Source organism: Vulpes vulpes, chromosome 15 (assembly GCF_048418805.1).
Source record: "Vulpes vulpes isolate BD-2025 chromosome 15, VulVul3, whole genome shotgun sequence".
Lineage (NCBI taxonomy): Eukaryota > Metazoa > Chordata > Mammalia > Carnivora > Canidae > Vulpes > Vulpes vulpes.
This window is the reverse complement of record NC_132794.1, coordinates 3,015,544-3,037,597: the sequence shown is the minus strand read 5'-3', so window position 1 is coordinate 3,037,597 and position 22,054 is coordinate 3,015,544. Positions and strand designations below refer to the sequence as shown.

Below are 22,054 nucleotides of genomic sequence, written 5' to 3'. Positions count from 1 at the left end.
AGCGAGACTCTGACAACTGCCACTATGGCAGAGGAAGGAAAGGAAAAAAACAGTCCTGGAACTTTCTGGAAATCAGTGAGAGAAGAGGAAGACCCAGCAGACTACCAGTTTCACAATCCCAACGTGCCACAGCAGACAGCAAAAGCCTCTCCGTGACTGTGGCCTTCCCTCAGTGTCTCCAGAGCCAAAGGAACTGGTCAAGAATAAGGACAGGAGGAGACAGAGAACACAACGGATTATTAACGAAACACAGTTATGTGTGCAAGGTCCACACGTCCTGGAGAGGGAACATCCAGGCGCCGGTCACAAGTGGAAGCCCGGTCTGCCCACTTCTGAGGCCAGTAAGGGCGGCAGTTACAGAGCAGTCTCCAAGGCGACAAGAGAAAGCAGCCAACCCGAGGATGAGTCAGACGAGCCCTCCCACTCTGGCCCAGGTCTCCTTCGGGCAGGCAGGGTGCCACACAGGAGCTCCAGGGGAAAGGGCAAAGCTGCCCTGAGGACAGCCAGGACCCGGCTCAGCAGAGAGCACCCCCAAGGCCAGCTCTGCAGGCCCGCGTAAGCACGGCTCCCTCCCTGCCCAGCCCAGGAGGGCCTCGGGGAAACTGGTGGGGCCATTCTCAGGTGACCAACCTGGACCTCAGCTGTGCAGAGCACTGGCCCAGGAGCACCATGGAGCACCCCAAAAGGCAGCCCACACATACTCCCTGAAAATCTCTGTAACAACCAGGGCCCAGGAGACCTGACCTGGGGATACGCTGACCAGTGTGCCCTCCCAGGGTAAGGGGGCGGTCATGTGATTAACCCGTGACAAAGGGAGATTCGGGAAGGGTGCTCGGCTCCCTGACTGGCTGATAACCCCCGGTGAAGCCTTCTGCTCTTTTCCATTTCCAAGCAGGACTGGAGGAGGCATTTCTATAAAGTGGGTGTTCAGACACAAGTAAGGTGAGATTTAAGTTACTTCCCACTTACAGGACCGGGAGCCTTGAGAATTTGAAATACACGATCTCTCCCAAGGTAGAAGGAGTCTGCGTAGACGGCAAGGAAACGTTTCCAACACAACAGCGGTCTTGTTCACAGGATCCCAGTGACTAGAGCGGCACCCAGAAGTCCCCACAGACCCGAGAGACAGTGTGACGTTACCTTGTCACCGCACGGCTCCACTGGCTCCCGCAGGCTGGTCAGGTGGCAGCAGTGCAGCTCTCGGCCCCCGCGGTACTCCCAGAGCCTCAGCGTGCAGTCCTGCACACACCACGGACCAGTCAGTGTGTGCACACAGAGCAGGCCATCCCTGGCACGCCAGGGTTCCCACCCCGTGGCGGAACCTTAACCCAGTGACATGCAGCGCACAGAGGCTCCCTACTCTGAGCAATGACAGTGCGGCCATGCCACTCGTTAGGTTAACACACGACACAAGACAACCTGCCTGTCACATGCAGGACGTCAAAGGTCACGGCTGCCATACTGGAGCCGGGAGCACACTCGCAGACACATGTGCACACGCACAGATGCATCAACAGTCACACATTTGCACAGGAGCGATGTGGGTGGGGCCGATGAGCACAACGACTGTCCCACATCCCTATTTAGTGAAAAGGGAGAGTCCAAGCAGCCTGGGTGGCTCAGCGGTCTAGCACCGCCTTCGGCCCAGGGCGGGACCCTGGAGACCCGGGATGGAGTCGAGTCCCACATCGGGCTCCCTGCATGGAGCCTGCTTCTCCCTCTGCCTGTATCTCTGCCTCCCTCTCTATCTCTTGTGGATAAATAAAATTCTTAAAAAAGAAAAGGGGGAGTCCATGTGTCACCCCCAAGACTGTCAACTGGTACAGCCTGCAGGGAAACTGGCGTGTGTATTAACTGGCATCCCCTCAGTAAGGGATCTCCAGGTGGCTCAGTGGTTTAGCACCGCCTTCAGCCCGGGGCATGATCCTGGAGTCCCAGGATCGAGTCCCGCATCGGGCTCCCTGCGTGGAGCCTGGTTTTCCCTCTGCCTGTGTCTCTGCCTCTCTCTGTGTCTCTCATGAATAAATAATAAAGTAAAATCTTAAAAAAAAAAAAAAAAAAGCCTCAGTGCTCCAGAAAAATATGTAAATACGACAGAAAAAGGCTCATATTAACAAATGCTTGTCGATGACCTCGCTGAAAGGACAGGATGTAGAAAGAACTGCACATCTGAGAACATTCAGACACAAGGGCAGTGAAATGAAGCCTTGCTGGTTCATTTGCTTGGATGGCACCTTGGGGATCCCTCCCCCGGTGTGCACAGAGGCCATCCCGACAAGAGGGCACCCGAGGCCCAGATTCCAAGCTGCCCGCTGAGATGGCACAGACAGAGCACATGGAGTTTCTAAATGACTGGGAGGAAGGGAAGAAGAGCAAGGCCCTTAGGAGCCAAGAGCAGCAGTGTGTGGGTGCTGGGCAGGAGCACGAATACCTGCCATGGAAATAGCACACAAACTCAGGGGCTAATGGTCACCCACCCCTAGGTCCCCCACAGCGACAGGAAAGGGATGTTTCTGAGGCGTAAAGCCTGAGGGACAGAAATGCAACAAAAGACAATGGTGAGGCCTCCTTGGAGCAGAAGAGTGGAGGGCCTGGTGCAGGAGGCTGCGACCCAGCAGCAGCATGGTGATGGGAGGGGGTGCTGTCAGAGTGGCAGGTTCACCCTCTGAAGCCAGGAAGCCAGAGGCCACCGACTTAGGGACTCCAGATACAAGCTGAGGAGCACCAGCAGCCCTCCCCGGTCACCTCCTGGAGCACGGGGACAGGCCTGATGCTCAGAACAGTGAAGACTGGGCAAAGGGATCACCAGAAGAAGGCTGACCCAGATGGCCTGCAGGTGCCCGACTCTGACACCCTGGGCTCCCAGACGCAGCCTCCACCAGGCTGGCCGTGGCCCCATCCCCATCACAAATGGATAGATGAGACCAGCAGACATCTGTGGGACATGGACACCACAGAGGGTGAAGGCAACACATGCGTGGGCTGGGTGAGACCAAAGACATGCGCTCAGGACCGACGAACGGGGCGCCTAACAAAAGGACACTCAGTATGAGAAAAAGCTCCGGACAATTACCAGGAACAGCGGAAGTGAAACACCCACAGGATACTCGAACTAAAGGAGTTTGAGGAGGAGTCTCAAAAAGCTGAACCAGGAGCATGAGAGAGAGACCAAGGGAAAGAAGCAGCAGGAAACACAGCCCAACATCCCACACCACAGACTCGAGGGGAAGCGCCCCAGTAAGGACACTGCCGGGCCCAAGATCTCCACCGCAGGGGCCACCCCGACCGGGCAGCTGGTTTCCCAAGCCCGGCCCCCACCTCCCCTAACTTCAGAGCACAGGGGCAAGAAAGGCCCCTGGAGCATCTAGAGAAGCAGAAACAGATCCCACTGAAAGGACCCAAACTCACAATGGCCTCAGGCGTCTCATGAAAGCCAGGCACACTGGGGATCAACCAGAGGAAACACGGGCCCCAAGCCTTCCAAATCCCTGCGGGGAGCTTTCACCTCAAGCTCTATACCTGCCACCCACCAGGCTTTCCTCCGCTGGGCACCACCCTGCCAGGCATCCCTCCACCAGATGCCCCCCCTCCAACCAGGAGCTGGGGGATTAAGGGCACTTCCAGGAAAGTAGCTTTATGACAACACCCCCCCTCCACCTTCAGATGCGCTGCTCCCAAACAGAGAAGAGCGAGAGCAAGAGAATGAAAAGGAACGGGGTGGGGTGCAGCCCACCAGTAAACAAGTGGACAAAGGGCAAGGGCGCATCACCACAGAGGGCAGGAGGGCACAGGGAAAATGTGTGTTCTCGTTTCTCGATTGCTCACGTTCTCTGGCTATGTGGGTCCCAAGGGCGCACCTTGGCAGAGCCGGTGGGAGCCACGGCCAATTTCTACTGCAGGCGGAACAGGAGAATTTCACAAGTATGTGCTTCTGGTGAAAATGAAAAGTCCCTTTTGCAAGGTATGGGGGACAGAGGACAGTGCACTCTGGCAGCCAGAGCGCCAGCCCTCCTACATCTCCAAACAGGATCACAAGCAAAATGCTGGAACTTGCCAGGCTAGTGCTAAAATCAAAGGTATTGGGATCCCTGGGTGGCGCAGCAGTTTAGTGCCTGCCTTTGGCCCAGGGTGCGATCCTGGAGACCCGGGATCGAGTCCCGCGTCGGGCTCCCGGTGCATGGAGCCTGCTTCTCCCTCTGCCTATCTCTCTCTGTGTGACCATCATAAATAAATAAAAATTTAAAATTAAATAAATAAATAAATAAATAAAATCAAAGATATTCATTTCATTTTTCTGGGCACCTATTTTTTTTATTATGAAAAAAAGTAAAAGGCATAGGTACGGCAAAATTCACAAAAACTGGCCGCCCCTGAGGACTCTGGCCACATCTGTTTTCCTGTTTGCTACCACAGGACCACACACTGCTGGGAAGTACAGGACGGGACAGCAGAAACCGTGAGAACACGGACGTAGTAAAGGAAAGAAGCACACATGCACACACAGCGGCCAGATGTCTGCAGGATGCCACGGAGGCCACTGTTCCCACCCAGAAACCCTAATTCTTTGAAGGTCCAAGGCCCTTCCATGCAGCCCCCACCACCCCAAGCATCTGAGTCCCATAGAACACTAAGGGGCAAGAAAGACAGGACAAGGACAGGGCTTCCAGAAGAAAAGGAGACACCACTAATAATCCAAAACCTTCACTTTGGCAGAGACTACTGCTCAATGATCCTTTCACAGATTATTCCTTAGAGCCAAGTCTCTGATCACTAAACCATCAAGGCTTCAAGCCCCAACTGCCAGGACGAAGAAGTTTTCATTACAGGTCAAAGCCCCCACCAAGGCTGGGCCCCACCTGAGGGGCAGGGTCAAGAGCCAGGACAGTGGTAAGTGGATGGAACCCAGGACCCCCGGACCCAGAAAGGTCTTCCCACCAACTGCTGTAATGGGGGTGACGTCATGATGTGACAACAGCCCTGAGAACACTGTCCTCACACCCTGCTCCCGTGGTGCCCCCCCACACACACACATAACACCCCAGTGGAGAGCCAGCCACAGTCAGCTCCAAAATTCAGAAGACGAGCACCATCTAGTGGACAGCCACCAGGCGAAAGACCCACTCTGCGAACAAAGGCTGCGTGTCCATCCTTGCCCCCCAATCCTCCTCCCCGACCCCGGCAGGCCCCCTTGCTGAAAGCACTTACCCCGGAAGAGGACAGCAGCAGCTCGGGGTGGTCAGGCACCACGAAGATGCGGCTCACAAACCTACAGTGCAGACAGAGCTGAGGGTGAGCCAAGTCCCTGTGCGCTGCTGTGACGTCTGCTCGCCCATCTGTCATCTCAGAAGGAAGCCTCCTCCCCCTGCCCCGGGCCCCCCACAAAAACTGCAATGGGCCCCCCATGTAGCTGGACAGCACCGACAAGCTGCAGGAGCACGCCGCGTCGTTCTCAGGAGCCCCACCACGACAGACGCCCAGCAGGAGCGGGCCCCAGCCATGCTGCGGGGACACCACGAGCATCTGTACTGCTCACTCCGGCTGCCCTGCTCCCAGCCCAAGACCTTCCCTGCAGGTCTTCCTGCAGGTTTTCCTGCAGGTTGGTGACCACAGGGAGCCTGGGGGCAGGAGGGGGAACCGCAGGACAGAGCCAGGGGGTGGGGGCAGCAACACAGGCCAGCGGACAGAATCAGACCCACTGTCCTCTACCGCTGGCCGGGCAGCCCCGACCTGGGCTCTGCCGGCTGTGAGCCAGCCTCTAGCGTGGCAACGGGACAGCATTCCCCGCGTCTCACCCAGCAAGGACGCCATCACGAGCCCACAATCGCCTCTCCCCTAGAGAACATCACGGAGTGCTTAAGTCACCTCACTGGCTCAAGGGGCGGAAAGGGCGGAAACCAGTTTCCACAGATCCTCCACGAGATCCTTCAACGCCTATCTGTACTCTTTGTTCACGAGCTGAAACACCTACCGAGCACCTTCAACCTGCCGGCCAGGGTGCTGAGGGCGGGAGCCGGCCGGGAGCGCAGCCCGCAAGGCCCTCCGTGCAGGGCGCTGGCAGGAGTCGGGCCCGCGGAGGCCTCGGGAGAGCGCCCCCAACAAAAACACGGCACCGGCCACGCCAATTACGTTCACACGTGACGTTAAGAAACACACACAGGTGAAAATAACTGACGCTACTACTCTTCCTTAACCCAATTCATCCAAAATACTACCATTTCCACACCTTAACTAAAGACTAGTAACAAGCTGTTTCTACGTTCTTTTTTCCTATGAAATCTCTTAAATTGGGTCTTGTACATTCATAGCACATCTCACTCCAGACTCCAGGGCTCGGGGCTCCTGTCTAGACTGTGCAGACTAAGAGAAAAGGCCAGCAGCGCAGGAAGAGCGGAAGGGAGACCTTGCTGAGAAGATAAGTGACAGCACACGCAAAGGCCCTGAGGCAGAGTGCTGTGTGGGAGCACAGTGAGGAGGAGCAGACCCCCGTAAGAGACGGCCACAGGGCTTGCAGGTCGTAACTCCAGACGCTGGATTGCTAGAGACCTGAAATCAAAGCCCACGTGAGCTGTCAGGAGCTACTAACAAGGCCACTAGTGACCTTCACAGAAGTCAATTTACATTCCATTCAAAACCGAGAAACAGGAGCAACCTCAGAATTAACTCACACAGGGCAGGTCCTCTCCCACAAGGCCCTCGCCCAGGTGCGGGCGGCCCACCTGTGCTTCAGCCTGCACTTCCTCCTGTGGGGCAGGAAGGGGACTCACTCTGTGTGCCCGAGGCAGAAGGACTCGATGCTGTGCGGTGCCGCGGCCCAGCTGACCCGGATCTTCTCATCCCGGTCGGCAGTGAGGACGTAGCGGTCATCGGGACTCACAGCCTGCACACGGGGGATTAGCAGGGACAAACCTGCTGGTGAGAGTGGCCACAGCTGCCCCCCACCTCCAGCACCCCCCCAGGACTTGTCCCCCGCTCTACACCAGGGGTCCTCACGCAGGACACCGCAGCGGCATCTAGATGCCTGTCTCAATGCAACTCCCTCCTGCCACCTGGCACACCATCCCTTGGCCTTCCTCTCTTCCTTCCTCCTCCAAGTGTCCCCATGGCCAGGCAATCACCACGTCCTGGTGGTCTTTCCTTCAAGAACCCCTCCCTCGTTCGGTCTCTCCTGTCAGGTCCCACCCCAGCTACACCAGCTCTTGACTGCCCCCAGCCCTCACCGGGCCTGGGGGGCGGGGGGAAGCTCCGGGCTCAGGGGTTGGAAGGAGAGAGGTGAGGCCCAGAAAACAGGAGGACGAGCTCAGGCTTTGAGATGGCACCTGCCCTTCCACATCCCTCCTCCACTTCGTCACCCAAACCAGGCTGTGCCTCACACCTGGAACCACCCAGGCACCTCCTAAATGGCCTGCAGACATTCACCCTGTCAGCTTCACCTTCAATTCCATTCCCGCGAACCCCTACAAACTCCCACAAACTCCCAGAGCCACAGAGCTGTCCCTGCTACAGAACCTTAACCCCAACAGCTGGGCTCACAGACCCGGCCTCACCTCCCCGGTGACTGCCCCTGCCCCACCTGACTGCAGCAGAGTTAATTAGGCCCATCACCCACATACCACGTCCAACAACATTGACAGGTGCCCAAGCTCAAGCTGACTGCATCTCTGTGGCTCCAACACAGGAAAGGAATAAACGTCCCCAGACTTGTCGGCCACCAAAAGCTTCTCCTCCGAGGCCGTGAAGGTCAAGGCCGTGCACCTCCTCACCACGGTCCTGGAAGGCAAGAGACGCCCACAGTTGGCTTGCACGGGTCAGCACAAGATAGGCCGACAGACCTGCAGGCCGGAAGTTCTGCTGCCGTTACGTCAGCCCCTCGCCCCGGATCTCCCTGCCAGTTACCAAAAGCAGTGCCAGAAAACTCAAGCAGTTAAGAGAACAGAGACAAAGCCAATACCTTAGCCAAATTCTACTTTGGAATATTTTTGCTTTTATGACAGCAAAATCTAGGTATTCAATGTGAAATCTACCCAAATCTGCCGTGTATTTGAAGATTGTCGTAATAAAATATTGGGAGAGTCGCTCCTTGATTGACCCCAGCACCTCTACTGTGCACTTTGGGGAAGAAAATGGTCAGCTTCATCAACAGCAACATGTTCTGATCGGAACCGCAAGCACACACACCACAGAGGGCCCTCCTAGCCTTGGAGGTCCAGGACCACTGAGTCCACACCCCAGCCCCGGAGGACCCTGCTGCGCGGGAATCCCACCCGTGCTGCCCACACACAACACCCCTGAATGGGGCGACAGACCCCGTCGGCACACACAGCATTCGCCGGCGGCACACACAGCATTCGCCGTCCCTCCCCCAGCCCCCAGGGCAATTCCAGAGGAGGGCGAGCTGCCTCAGCACGTGCACTGCTGGGGAGGTCGGGGCTCCAGCTCAGGCTGTGTTAAAGTTAACACACAATTCAAGCCCTTCGTCCAGGTTCACAAGATGTGCCACATCTGTGCGTTGGTTGCATCCTGTGCCAGCCGAAGCAACAAAGTGACAGCTCACACCACACACACACACCTACCCTTCTGGGTCTCGCCTGCTGGTGGGGAGCAGGGTTCACGCAGCTTCCTCTCGCTCTCCCGGGTCACCTCCCTTCTACAGGCATCCCTACAGCAGAGCCTGCTTTCCACAAGGCAACCCAGGGATCCCACACACCTGTACTTATCCTACTGCTTCATGCACACACATCCATGTAACCTACCGTTACCACGGTTCCCCTCAAAAGAGCTGGGGTCCCTGCTCTCCTTTGTCACCAGAGGGGGTGGAAGTGGACTCACTTTCCAACAAGAGCCAGTGTCTGTGCACAGGGCACCCAGCTCCCCACAGCTGGACCCCAGATGTCACTCGAAACAGAAACTGAAGCTCAAGAAAGCCACATCTCCAACATGAGGACCAGACAATGTGGGACCCTCCCATGTTCTCGGGAGCAGAGGAACAAGAGGCCGGAAAATGCAGACAAGAGGGCCTGTAGCTGTCCCAAGGCTCCAGCCTGTGGCAGCTGCACCTTCTCCCAAACTTCCTGGAGCCAGTGGAGCCACAGAAGGACAAGCAAGAGATAAATGCGGGGGGACTCCCGGGTGGCTCAGCAGTTTAGCGCCTGCCTTCACCCCAGGGTGTGATCCCGGGGTCCTGGGATCAAGTCCCGTATCAGGGCCCCTGCATGGAGCCTGCTTCTCCCTCTGTCTGTGTCTCTGCCAATCTCTGTGTCTCTCATGAATAAATAAGTAAATCTTAAAAAATAAAAAAGAGAGGGGCAGCCCTGGTGGCTCAGCGGTTTAGCGCCGCCTACAGCCCAGGGCCTGATCCTGGAGACCCGGGATCGAATCCCATGTCAGGCTCCCTGCATGGCACCTGCTTCTCCCTCTGCCTGTGTCTCTGCCTCTCTCCTCTCTCTCCTCTCTGCATATTCTCATGAATAAATAAATTAAATCTTTAAAAGAGAGAGAGAGAGAGAGAGAGAGAGAGAAATAAACACAGAGAAAACAACAGAAGAAAGACAAACAGGCTCCGGGCAAGACTAACCAACTCTCCGACCACACGGTCACTGAAGCGCCGCCGCACGTTCTGACGGGCACTGATGCAGCTGCTGCGCAGGCACTGGTCCACAGCGGGGGCTGGACCCCCCAGAGGATGGGGCACGGACTCACGCGAGCACCCCACCGCTGTCCCCCGCCAGCGCAGCACAGCAATGGCTCCAGAATCTCGTCCCTTTGTTTTCTGCCGGAGCTTTATCTTCTGAGGCTGGTCAGTCCTGGCAAGGATTCCAGGACGCAGCTTTGCTGTACAGGGCACGCAGGGGTGAGGGTCTGAGGGAGCAGGTCACAGACCCAGACAGGGGTGGGCTGGCCGCTCTGCCCCAGTTGGAAGGCAGGGGCCTCACCGGGCTTCAAGGACTCCGCCCTGCAGCCTCCCTCCAGTCACAGGGTTCATAGCCCAGCGTCCGGTCCTCACCCACCCCCGGTCCTCACCCACCCCCGGGGCCAGCCTGAGCCTCTCCCCTCTGCCACCAAGTGGAGCACCGCCCCGGTCAGGTAGCTGAGCCCTGAAATCACCCCACAGGCCTGGTGTCCATCCAAGGCCACCTCCAGAGCACCACACTCATTCAACAAAACTGAGCGTGTGGGGGCCCAGTGGCCACAGGGCACCGAGAATACCAAGCTCCCAGACGCCACCACCTCCAGCAGCCAGGCCGCTTCAGGCAGGACAATCCCATCCCCTGGGGCTCTCTGCCTTTCCACACTTTTATTATTTCAACACAGGCAGTTTCAGAAACGGTAAGATTTCCTACGTAAGATTTCTCACTAATAAACGTACACAACACACAACACAAAGTATCCTGCCACCCCAAGCACCCGACTTTTGGTTTAGAAAACCTGGCCTTGGTTCTGAGCCTCTGCATTGTAAACAGACACCTTGAAACGAATCACTGCTATGCACTACTCCCATTTGGCTTTTCCTTAAAAACCTCCAGGATTAAGTTTTAAAGCCAATGAAGAGCTCCGAGCTGTGAGCAACTCCTGCTCCAATGTGGGTAAAGTGAGCCCAGGACACCCTAAACACTGGACTAAAGATCAGATGCGTCGAGAATGGGTGTTTCTCTGAGGAAAGAGTACATCTATTCGTGCCCCCCCCCCCCCCACCCAGGTGTAATGGCTGAGGGACCAGGCAGCAGCACATCTTACTTTGAGATCAGCGTAAATCCACAGGACTAGGCAACGTGAGAAATGCAAGCTCTAGACCCACAACATTTTCTGGCCTGACCCCTTGGCTCAGTGGCTGCCGCAGATGGGATGGGAGTTATACGGGGACCTGTAAGCACTGTCTGCACGCACGATGTACCTCCAAGCAACATGAGAGGCACACCTCACACAGAGCTTTCCGACACAAAACTACTCTGCTGGCATCAATGTAAAAACCAAGGCTGGGATCCCTGGGTGGCTCAGCAGCTGAGCATCTGCCTTCGGCTCGAGGCGTGATCCTAGAGCCCCAGGATCGAGTCCCACGTCGGGCTCCCTGCATGGAATCTGCTCCCTCTGCCTATGTCTCTGCCTCTCTCTCTCTCTCTCTCCTGGAGTCCCAGGATTGAGTCTCATGTAGGGCTCCCTGCATGTATCTCTGCCACCCTACCCCCTGCCATATGTGTCTCTCATAAATAAATTGTTTAAAACCTTAAAAAAAAAAAAAGGCCAAAAAAAAAACAATTAAATGAGAAAAAAGGCAAGTGCCAACCACCATTTGCTAATGTGTAACTTCCCATCCTGACCATTTCTAGATCTTTCCATGAAGACAATCGCCAACACACTACCTTTAAAAGACAAAACAAAGACACAGCACCTTCCCCTCAAACGTCCCTGGACAATGCAGAGGGAACCAGGCATACAGACACACGACTCTGTGCCTGCACACTTACCCGGGCCTTCCACTCCAGACCTTGCCCTGCATCCCCTGATATCCTGACAGCCTCAGGAACCCGAGGACACTGGGCAGCCCTGGTGGCTCAGCAGTTTAGCGCCACCTTCAGCCTAGGGCGTAATCCTGGAGACCCAGGATCCAGTCCCACGTTGGGTTCCCTGCATGAAGCCTGCTCCTCCCTCTGCCTGTGTCTCTGCCTCTCTGTCTCTCATGAATGAATAAATAAAATCTTAAAAAAAAAAAAAAAGGAAACTGAGGACAGTCGAGAGAACTCTAGATGCCTTCTTCCAGACCCTGCACGATGCCAGGAGCTCTTGGACAATATCCAGAGCCCCACCATGAGCCCTGGGCACTCGCCCTGCAGTCAATGAGCAGGTGCCACCACAGGACAGGGGTGCGTTGACAGGCTGTGTGGATGACCCCTGTCCCAAGGTCAGGACAATGCACCCTCCTGAACAGGGGACACATACCAACATAGATTGCCACCTGCAGTTTGCGTTTTTACTCTTCTTGTAGAAAATAAGATGCAAAAGGAATCCAAAAAGCACAGCTGTCCCCAACACAGATGTGAGCCAGCTACAAAGTGAAATTCCTTAACCTCGCCTGTTGGGTAGTAATATATCATCATCTGCATGTGTTTATCCCTTACTCCTGAGGGACACAGCTACGCTGTGCAGCCTCAGGGAGGCAACAATGAGGCGACAGGATGACTCTGCCCCGTGTGGGTGCTTCCATTCCTGTCACAAAGACCTCATAATCCCGGCTCTCACCCACTTGAGGAAATAAAGAACTTAATATCAGGACCCAAGCAAGAGGAATTTATACCTGCCCAGGGCCTGTATCAACATCACCCGCCTCCTCTCCTAAACCTGATTTTCTTCATTTCTGCCACAAGACTGGGGGAACACTGGAAAACATGATGGCTTGGTGGCCAGGAGCACTGACTCTAGAGCCAGAGCGACCAGGTGCAAGACCCAGCTCTGCCCTGAGCTGACTGGGATCAGCTTCCAGACTCCAGCCAGGGATGTGGGTAAGAACAACCCCCTCACCCCCATGACACAGGATTGTTTTGAGGATTAAATCAGTTATCACACATGGCACTGACAACAGTGCCTGGCACAAGGCTGAGACTACGTGTTAGTTGCTTATTTACTACGTCACTATTGTTGCAGGCATGCAAGTGTAAGCTGTGCGTTCAACATCGAAATTATTCAACATTAGCATTTCATACCTGACACTCAGACATTGCCATGGTTTTGTACGGAAAAGAATCAGACGCTTACTGTCATCAGTTAAAGCAAAATAGCTGCCAGACTTGGAGAAGGTGGACGCCAGAATCGTGTCACTCCCCTTATCCACGGGCTGCCCGTCCTCCCTGAGAAGAGAAGACAAGGATCATCAAGGCTTACCTGTGTGAACAGGGCTGTGTTCCTCCAGGCTAGCCTTGCTCGTTTATATGAGCAGAGACAGAAAATAGCAGGAGGTTCATGTACCCAGAACATAAACACGTATTAACCAAACAGGGGGAAAGTCAAAACAGCTGTAATTTTTAAGGAATAAATCTAACGAAACAGAAAAATCTCTCAGCACACAGACTAAAATCCAAAGAGCTGAGCCAGGGACTCCTGGGTGGCTCAGCGGTTGAGGATCTGTCTTCGCCTCAGGGCGTGACCCCAGGGTCCCAGGATCAAGTCCCGCATCAGGCTCCCTGAGAGGCTCTGCCTATGTCCTCCCCTCTCTCTCTGTCTCATGAATAAATAAAATATTTAAAATAAATAAATAAGTAAACAAAGAGCTAAGCCAGAAAGACTCTCAGAGATCACATGACCCACTCCCTCAGGGACATAAACAAATCAAAAACTAGAGTCAAGGACTAAATCATTAAAAAAAAAAAAAAAAAGCCACAACCAATTTCACCAAAAAAAGGCACCAGACAAATAATCACACTATTCTTTTCTTATATTCCAATTAACTAAAGCTAACTTCAAGGCATTTAACACTGCATTGCATTACTTCAAGATTCCCCCACAGTTAATTACTGACAGAAACTAAGTAAAAGTATTTAGAAAAACCCTAACTACTCTAACGTTCTTAACACCAAATTTAAAGCTGGTTCCACTTTTCTTTCCTGACGTGGTACCCGGTTCATCCACACAACAGTGTAAACACAAATGAAGATTTTGACGAGCAAGACAGCTTACTCAGTAAGACAACAATTTACTCCTTGGGCTACCCTGTCCCCTTTGGTCCAACCACAATCAGGCCTGAAGAGTCTCCCCATCACCTCACCCTTTATTCTCCTGTGGCTTCTTTTCTGCTGTGCTGCAATCATATGTGAAGAGGACGTCATCATCACTAAGGAAAAACAGAAATACTTTAAAGGGAGCACTTCATTAACAAAAACATGAGGGGTTTTTTTCCTTGGAGTACAAATATTTTCATATTCCTTAAATTAAGGGTCTTATCCACAACAAAATATTGCATACGGTATTTCAGAGAAAGGCTAAGGAGCTTTATTTATTTGCTTAATTTTTTCAGATTTGCCATATACCACTGGCATGGTTCTGCACTCAAAATTATTGGTTAAGTAAAACAAATGAGGACAAAAACTTAATAGGAAGTAATACAATATTCTTTCACGCCCTAGAAAATTGATGCAAGAGAGTTATGTTGGAAGAAATCACATTCGAATGGTTTTTGGCGAGACTCTTGCACCTAAACTTAAAACCGGGACGCCTGGGTGGCTCAGTGGTTGAGCGTCTGCCTCCCACTCAGGGCGTGATCCTGGGGTCCCGGGATCGAGTCCCACATCGGGCTCCCTGCATGGAGCCTGCTTCTCCCTCTGCCTATGTCTCTGCCTGTCTCTGAGTATCTCTCATGAATAAATAAACAAAATCTTAAAAATAAAAAAAATAAACTTGAAACTGCCACCATTTAAAAACGTCTCAATACGCGCAACTGAATTATTGAAAGCTATATCTAAAACTAATGACGTGCTGTACATTGGTTCAATGGCTGAGCATCTGTCTTCCGCTCAGATTGTGATCCCGGGGTCCTGGGATCAAGTCCTGCACCCGGCTCCCTGCGTGAGGCCTCCTTCTCCCTCTACCTGTGTGTCTGCCTCTTCCATAAATAAATTTTTTTTTTAAAAGAGGCACAAAGGAGGAATCATACAAAAAAAAAAAAAAAAAAAAGTGATGTGGGCAGCCCCGGGTGGCTCAGCGGTTTAGCCCTTGCCTTTGGCCCAGGGCGTGATCCCAGATCGAATCCCATGATGACCGGCTCCCTGCATGGAGCCTGCTTTTCCCTCTGCCTGTGTCTCTGCCTCTTTCTCTCAGGGTCTCTCATGAATAAATAAAACGTGGGCAGCCCTGGTGGCTCAGTGGTTTAGAGCCGCCTGTGGCCCAGGGTATGATCCTGGTGACCCGGGATGGAGTCCCACATGGGGCTCCCTGCATGGAGCCTGCTTCTCCCTCTGCCTGTGTCTCTGTCTCTCTCTCTCTCTCACTGTGTGCCTATCATAAATAAATAAAAATTTAAAAAAAAAATAATAAAATAAAAATAAAAAAATAAAAAATAAAAAAAATAAAAATCTAAAAAATAAATAAAACGTTAAAAAAAAATAAAAAGGCATATTCTATTTTTAAAAAAGGGGGGGTGGGTTTATTACAGTTGTTCTATATCAAGCACAGTATCAAGTGTGATAATCCCATGACTCCCAGGGGCATGTGTTAGGATACCACGAACCTGTAAAACAAAATAATCTGGAACCAAAAAAATACATAAATAAGCAAATCATAATAATAACTGAAAGTAATAAAAAGAAGTAATCTGGAACAAACCGCAAGTTGGTGAGTGTTCTCGTTCGCGAAAACCAAATGGTTCACAGAGCGCCGGGTTAACCGAAACCCAGCCCTGAACAAAGAGCAGAGCGAGTGTCTACCCCTGACACGCGTGTCATCGGCTTCAAGCACGAACCGCAACTACCCCCAGACGGGAGCAAGGGCCCGAGGCCCACCTCGGGGGCCGGGCCGCGGGGAGCACGAGCCTGCGAGGGCAAAGCGTCACGGGGTGCAGGGGGCGCTGCGCGGGGCGGACCCGGAGCTCCAGCGGGGGGGGAGGGGGCGCGCCCGGGCTCCCCTGGGGGCAGGGCCGGGGCCCCGCGGGGTCCCGCCCGAAGCGGCCCGCAGCGTCGGGGCACGGGGGGGGGTTCTCGGGAGAAGACGAGCACGTGGCCCGGCCGAGGGGGGGAGGGAGGGGGGGAGGGGGAGGGGCCGGGTCCCCCCCCCGGACCCGAGCGAGGGAAGCAGCCCCCCCAGGCCCCGCCGCGCGCCCGCCGCCCGCTCACCTGCTCGCAGTGGACGTGGCGAGGAACCGGCTGCCGCCGCGCACCACCAGCGCCTGCCCGCACAGCGCCAGCCCCGCGGAACTCGCCATGCGCCCGCCGGACCGCCGCGCCGCCCCCCACGTGCGCCGCCGAGCCCCTCTTCCTGCTGGCGCCGCGCGGTGACGTCAGGCGCAGGCGCAGGCGCGCGCGGTGGCGTCAGCGGGCCCGCCCCGCGGAGGCGCTGGCCGCGCGCACGCGCACCAGGCGGCCGGCACGCCCACGTGGGAGCCCCTCCTGCGCGTGCGCGGGGCCGCTCCTGGGCCCTCGTGCGCTGCACCCCCGCGGGGCTCCTCCTGCAGCGGGTCGGTGGGCTCGGAGCCGCGCGGCCCCCCTCGCCCGCCGCAGTTGCCCTTGCCGCCCCAAGCCAGAGGGATGCTCCCACAAAACACAGGTCTGACCATTGCCTCCCCCTGCCTCCAACCAGCAGGTGGCTTCCCATTGCTCTCAGGGCAAAGACAGGCCCGGGTCATGCTCCGGCCAGCTGCCTGTGCTCTGGCCCCCACCTACCCTGCAGCCTGCTCGCCCCACACTCGCCCCACACTCGCCCCACACTCGCCCCACACTCGGTGGCACGGTGCACTCACCCCAGGGCCTTAGCACATGCCATTCTTGGGTCTCCCCAACACCCCCATCTATTTACTGTAACTAGTGAATTCCAGCACTTCAGTGGCATCACTTGATCAGGGGAGCCTCCCACGCCTTAACGTTATTTGCATTCGTGATTATTTAATGTCTCTCCAGACTACAAATGCCTAATTTTGCAGGTCACAGTTCTCCTAACTTGCAGCATGATACCTGGCGGGGGAAGTCGGTGCTCAATATTGCTGAGTAGGTGAATGGGACAACTAGTCGTGAATGGAACAACTAATCGTCTTTTTTTTTTTCTTTTTTTGATTTTTATTTATTTATGATAGTCACAGAGAGAGAGAGAGAGAGAGAGGCAGAGACACAAGCAGGCTCCATGCACCGGGAACCCGTCGTGGAACTCGATCCCGGGTCTCCAGGATCGCGCCCTGGGCCAAAGGCAGGCGCTAAACTGCTGGGCCACCCCGGGATCCCAACTAATCGTCTTAAAGGAGTGGTTACTGTTAGAGAAGAGCAAAGGGGTGATGATGGGCAGGAGGCACAGGGAGCTGGGAACATGCTGGCCCTAAACCCACCTCCTGTATGAATCAAGGATGAATTTATACCCCAAATCAAAGGAGGCTGCTGCCAGCAAAGCAGAATGTGTGGGAGAAAGCCAGACTTCCTTAAAGGCAATGCAGTAGGGCACCTGGGTGGCTCAGTGGTTGAGCATCTGCCTTTGGCTCAGGTCGTGATCCTGGGGTCCCGGGATCCAGTCCCACATCGGCCTCCCCGGATGGAGCCTGTTCTCCCTCTGCCTGTATCTCTGTCTCTCATGAATAAATAAATAAAATATTTTTTTTAAAAAAGGCAGTGAGGTAAAAGGGATTTTCATGAAGGCAAAAGATGGGAGAGTTTGTGTATCACAGTACAAAGGACACAGAGGGTTGGGGAGAAGAAGAGGAGGAAAAACATTGCAAGGGAGTATTGGGGGGCAAGGTTGCCGCTAGGCAGTAACCACAGTGAAAGCAGGAGACTGCCCCATGTTTCTAAAAATGAATCTGCTATAAACATCATTTCTATTCGACTACACTAGCTGGCACAGTCAAAGTCCATGCTCATGGTCTGGGATGTTTTTCAAGCATGCGAGTGAATTTACGGTTTCTATTCTGGGCAAGATAATTATACTAAGACCACAGAGATCCAAAGACGGGGGCCAGTCATCACTAGGCTTGGGAGCAAATTCAGCTTTCTTTACAGTTGTCACTTAACGCCTTTTTTTTTGGTCACTTACGTCTTATAGAATGTTCCACGACACACCTTCTAACCTAAAATTGACTAGAATATACCTATTTGAACGGATCTTGAAGTTTGACTCCCTTCGTGTTACAAGTTACAACCTTGAAAAATTAGTACAATTTTTTTAAGCTGTCGAGACTGAACAATAAAGATTTAAGAGAAATCGTGCATCATATCACAAGATGCAGAGCACGTATACATGAAAACTTAGAGTTGTGCTTGATCATCACACGTGAACACACCCTAGTCATTTTGATCTTTTTGAGGTGACGAGCCATGTGCCTCGCATTCTGAATCCTTACAGTACTTGAGCCAATGAGATGTATTTGCCTAAATATATTTTTCTCAGCAAATTCCAGGATAACCCAAACCTTTTCTTTGTAACTTTTTTTTTAAAGATTTATTTATTTATTTATTTATTTATTTATTTATTCATGAGAGACACAGGCAGAGAGAAGCAGGCTCCATGCAGGAACCCCTGTGTGGGACTTTATCCCGCTACTCCGGGATCATGCCCTGAGCCAAAGGCAGACACTCAACCACTGAGCCACTCAGGCATCCCTTCTTTGTAACTTTTAATCAAGTCTGAATTGAAATGGTTTTAAGCTTATTTCAACTTCACAATTTTCCCTTTTGTATCTCTTCTGATGCTACATCAGCTAATTTTGTATGTGCTATCAGAAGTTAATGCAGGTGCACAGTCGTGTTGCTTAAGGGGTCTTTACCACCATTCCTGTTATGTATAGATGTAAACTATTTCAGCATTAATATGATGTGTTGATATTTTATTTTTTTTAAGATTTTATTAATTTATTCTAGAGAGGCACAGAGAGAGAGAGAGAGAAGCAGACACACAGGCAGAGGGAGAAGCAGGCTCCATGCAGGGAGCCTGATATGGGACTTGATCCCAGGGCCCCAGAATCACACCCTGGGCCCAAGGCAGACGCTTAACTGCTGAGCCACTCAGGTGTCCCGATGTGTTGGTATTTTACTATCTAATGTCTTTACCATATTACCCGAAACCCACAACTCAAATTTCAGTTCTGTAAAATTGGGCTATTTTTTGTTTGTTTGTTTGTTAATGTAGCTAGTAAAGTTATAAGCAAGTTTTTACCTCTGAAATTTGCAGAATGATGAGGGTACATTCATCATTTACAGCTTGGATAGAAATGAGAGCCAAAAAAAAAAGAAAAAAAGAAATGAGAGCCATTGGCTTTTGGGGCATTTCCCTTGGCAATTTTCTCAAAGATGTCAGCTGTGTTAATCGCGGCTGTAGTTAATAACTTTTAGTAACTGTACTAGTAATTGTATATTTTTTCCCTTGTCACAATAATACATAATAAATACGTAACGTAACAAGTAACAGAGCAACAAATTGTGTAGCCTAAAACAGTGATCATTTACTTAGCTCAGTTCTGGGGGTTGGCCATTTGGGCGGGTCTTAGCTGGATGGTTCCTCTAGCATTGTCTGGTCTTTGCTCGTGTGTCCATGGCTTGCCATCTGGTTGGAAGAGAACTGGCTTGTCTAGGATGGCCTGGGACAGCTTGTCTTTACTCCATGTCATCCCCCAGGAGGAGACTGGGCCTTACCTACATGGCAGGCACAGTCAAGAAAAAACTCCGTCCTTGTGAGGTCCAGGCATAGAACGGCTGTGCTGTTGCTTCCAACACCCTCTTGGCCAAAACAAGACAAGAAACCCCTTCTTGGTGATAGGAGCATCAAAGGCACATTACAAAGGGCCTGTATAAAGGGAGGGGTGGAGAATTGAGGCCATGTTGTGGTCAAATCTACTACAGTCCATCCTTTGGCCCCAATTATTCACATTTCTCCACCAAAAAAACACCGCCTCCCAAAATCCCCAAAAGTCTCACCCAATCCCCATACCATACTCAGAGTGCAGGGTTTCATGATCCATATATTAGGTTGAATGGGGCTCCTCAGGTAGCTCCTCTTGATCCACAGACTGGTAAACTAAAAATATCATTTATCTGCCCCCTGCACAGCATACAGTGGTCAAAGGAGAAAGGACCACCCAGTGAATACTTCCAATTGAAAAGGGGAAGAATGGGGCAGCCCCGGTGGCCCAGTGGTTTAGCGCCGCCTTCAGCCCAGCGTGTGATCCTGGGGACCCAGGATCCAGTCCCATGTCAGGCTTCCTGCATGGAGCCTGCTTCTCCCTCTGTCGGTGTCTCTGCCTCTCTCTCTCTCTCTCTATCATGAATGAATGAATGAATGAATAAATAAATAAATAAATAAATAAATAAATCTATCTTTAAAAAAATAAAAAGGAAAAAGAAAAATATGCCCTTTAAAACTCTGACACTCTTACTGCCCTTAGTAAATTGGGGACCCAGAGGCCTTTTTTCACTTTAAACTGCCCAGTGCCCTGAAGGCGATGCTCTGTTCCATACAATGCCCTTAAAAACTTTGTGGGCATTGTGGGGGGCAGCCGCGGTGGCTCAGCAGTCTAGCACCGCCTTCAGTCCAGGGCGTGATCCTGGAGACCCCAAATCGAGTCCCACGTCAGGCTCCTTGCATGGAGCCTGCTTCTCCCTCTGCCTGTGTCTCTGCCTCTCTCTCTCTCTCTCTCTCAATCTCTCTCTCTGTGTGTGTGTGTGTGTGTGTGTGTGTGTTTCATGAATAAATAAATAAAATCCTTAAAAAAAAAAAAAAGAACTTTGTGAGGATGCCAGCATCGTGGCTGAGTAACGATACCCATCGCCATGTCCCCCCACCTGACAACAGCCTAGCGTCCATCGCCGGACAGGGCGCCCTTGTGGGGACTGTGGGACCCAGCCCCACAACACCAAGCCAGGCAGAGTCTGGCCTACCCATGTGTCCGGTAATCGACACCCCCACTTTGGTCCCAGCTCTGAAGCTTACAGTGGCCCATGAAGTGGCTCCACCTCCTCTTGGCCATGGTCTGGAGCCTCTGGAAAACACCATCCTAGACAACACCCCCACCACCACCAAAGGAAAGGGCTTTTGTGGGACTCCAGGTTTCCAGTGGACAAATTTCAGCACATCATTAGAACAAAAAACATGTATATATGAGTTTGAGGCACTGGAGAGGGTAAGAGGATCATTGTGATCTTGCCCATGTCATCCTTCCCCCGAGGCCCTACTTAGCATCAAGAGAGAGCTGCTCAGCCCATGGTTTCTCCCACAGGGGAAAGCGAGAGCGTGTGAGTGAACACCTGACTCCCCCAAGTGTGTGAGATGCTGCCAAAGACACCCATGTCTCTCTCGCCCCTTCCAGAGTATGAACCACGAGTACTGGAGGGCAGGAAGAGCTAGGCGAGCCCAGATAGGGCTCCCAGGGGCAGGACAGGGACCCCAACACCACCCACTCCCTTGTGAACTCTGATCAAGAAGCCTGCCCAGGAGCCACTAGGGACACCTTGCCCACAGGTCCCCCCCAGCGCCCACGCACCTCACGCCCACACACTCCCACCCTGTGTGCACCCCAACAGCACTGAGAGTGATTCTGGCAAACAGTGAGCGCGCACAGACGACGGGCCCAAATCCTCGGGTCGGGGAGAGACCCTCTTGAGCCTTAGCACCCTTGAGAAACCAGGGAAGCTGTGGGTGCTCGGCCTGGTTAGTCGTGGGGTGGAGAGAAGGCACACAGGCTTCAGAGCTGGCCACCAGAGGGAGCAGGAAACGCCGAGGAGCCTGCACGGCCCGGAATCCCCGGCAGGGCCGGGCGCGGGGTGCTCTCCCAAAGGCTGGGAGTAAAGTCCCGAGGACGTGGTGGCCACTTCAAATGGGAACACAGCAACGCCGGACTTCAAGGAACCTGCAAAATCAGAGAAACACAAAGGGGACACCTGGGTGGCTCCATGGTTGACCGTCTGCCTTCAGCCCAGGGCGTGACCCTGTGGTCCAGGGATCGAGTCCCGAGTCTGCATTGGGGCTCCTTGCAGGGAGCCTGCTTCTCTCTCTGCCTCTGCCTCTCCCCCTGCTCATGCTGTCTCTCTGTCTCTCTGTCTCTCTCAAATAAATAAATAAAATGTTTTTTAAAAATAATAATTGATGGGCAGCCCTGGTGGCTCAGCGGTTTAGTGGTGCCTTGGGTCCAGGGGGTGATCCTGGAGTCCCGGGATCGAGTCCCACATCGGGCTCCCTGCATGGAGCCTGCTTCTCCCTCTGCCTGCGTCTCTGCCCCTCTCTCTGTGTTTCTCATGAGTAAATAAACAAAATCTTTAAATAATAATAATAATTGACACAGGATGCCTGGGTGTCTCAGTGGTTGGGCATCTGCCTTTGGCTCAGGGTGTGATCCCAGGGTTCTGGGATCGAGTTCCACATTGGGTTCCCCCTGCATGGAGCCTGCTTCTCC

The 22,054-nt window shown here is 53.1% G+C and overlaps 1 protein-coding gene across 1 annotated transcript in view; it reads right to left on the bottom strand.

Moving 5' to 3' along the window:
* Positions 1 to 15,987, bottom strand: part of WDR4 (WDR4 tRNA N7-guanosine methyltransferase non-catalytic subunit) — a 32,108-nt gene extending 16,121 nt beyond the window's left edge. The window contains exons 1-7 of the mRNA XM_072739651.1: positions 15,810 to 15,987; positions 13,751 to 13,816; positions 12,693 to 12,836; positions 7,611 to 7,767; positions 6,765 to 6,877; positions 5,206 to 5,266; positions 1,141 to 1,239 (exon numbers count right to left, since the gene is read on the bottom strand). Of these exons, the coding sequence (XP_072595752.1) occupies positions 1,141 to 1,239; positions 5,206 to 5,266; positions 6,765 to 6,877; positions 7,611 to 7,767; positions 12,693 to 12,836; positions 13,751 to 13,816; positions 15,810 to 15,898 (729 nt within the window). The 5' untranslated portion in view covers positions 15,899 to 15,987. The remainder of the gene's footprint in view (positions 1 to 1,140; positions 1,240 to 5,205; positions 5,267 to 6,764; positions 6,878 to 7,610; positions 7,768 to 12,692; positions 12,837 to 13,750; positions 13,817 to 15,809) is intronic.
* Positions 15,988 to 22,054: the final 6,067 nt, after the last annotated feature.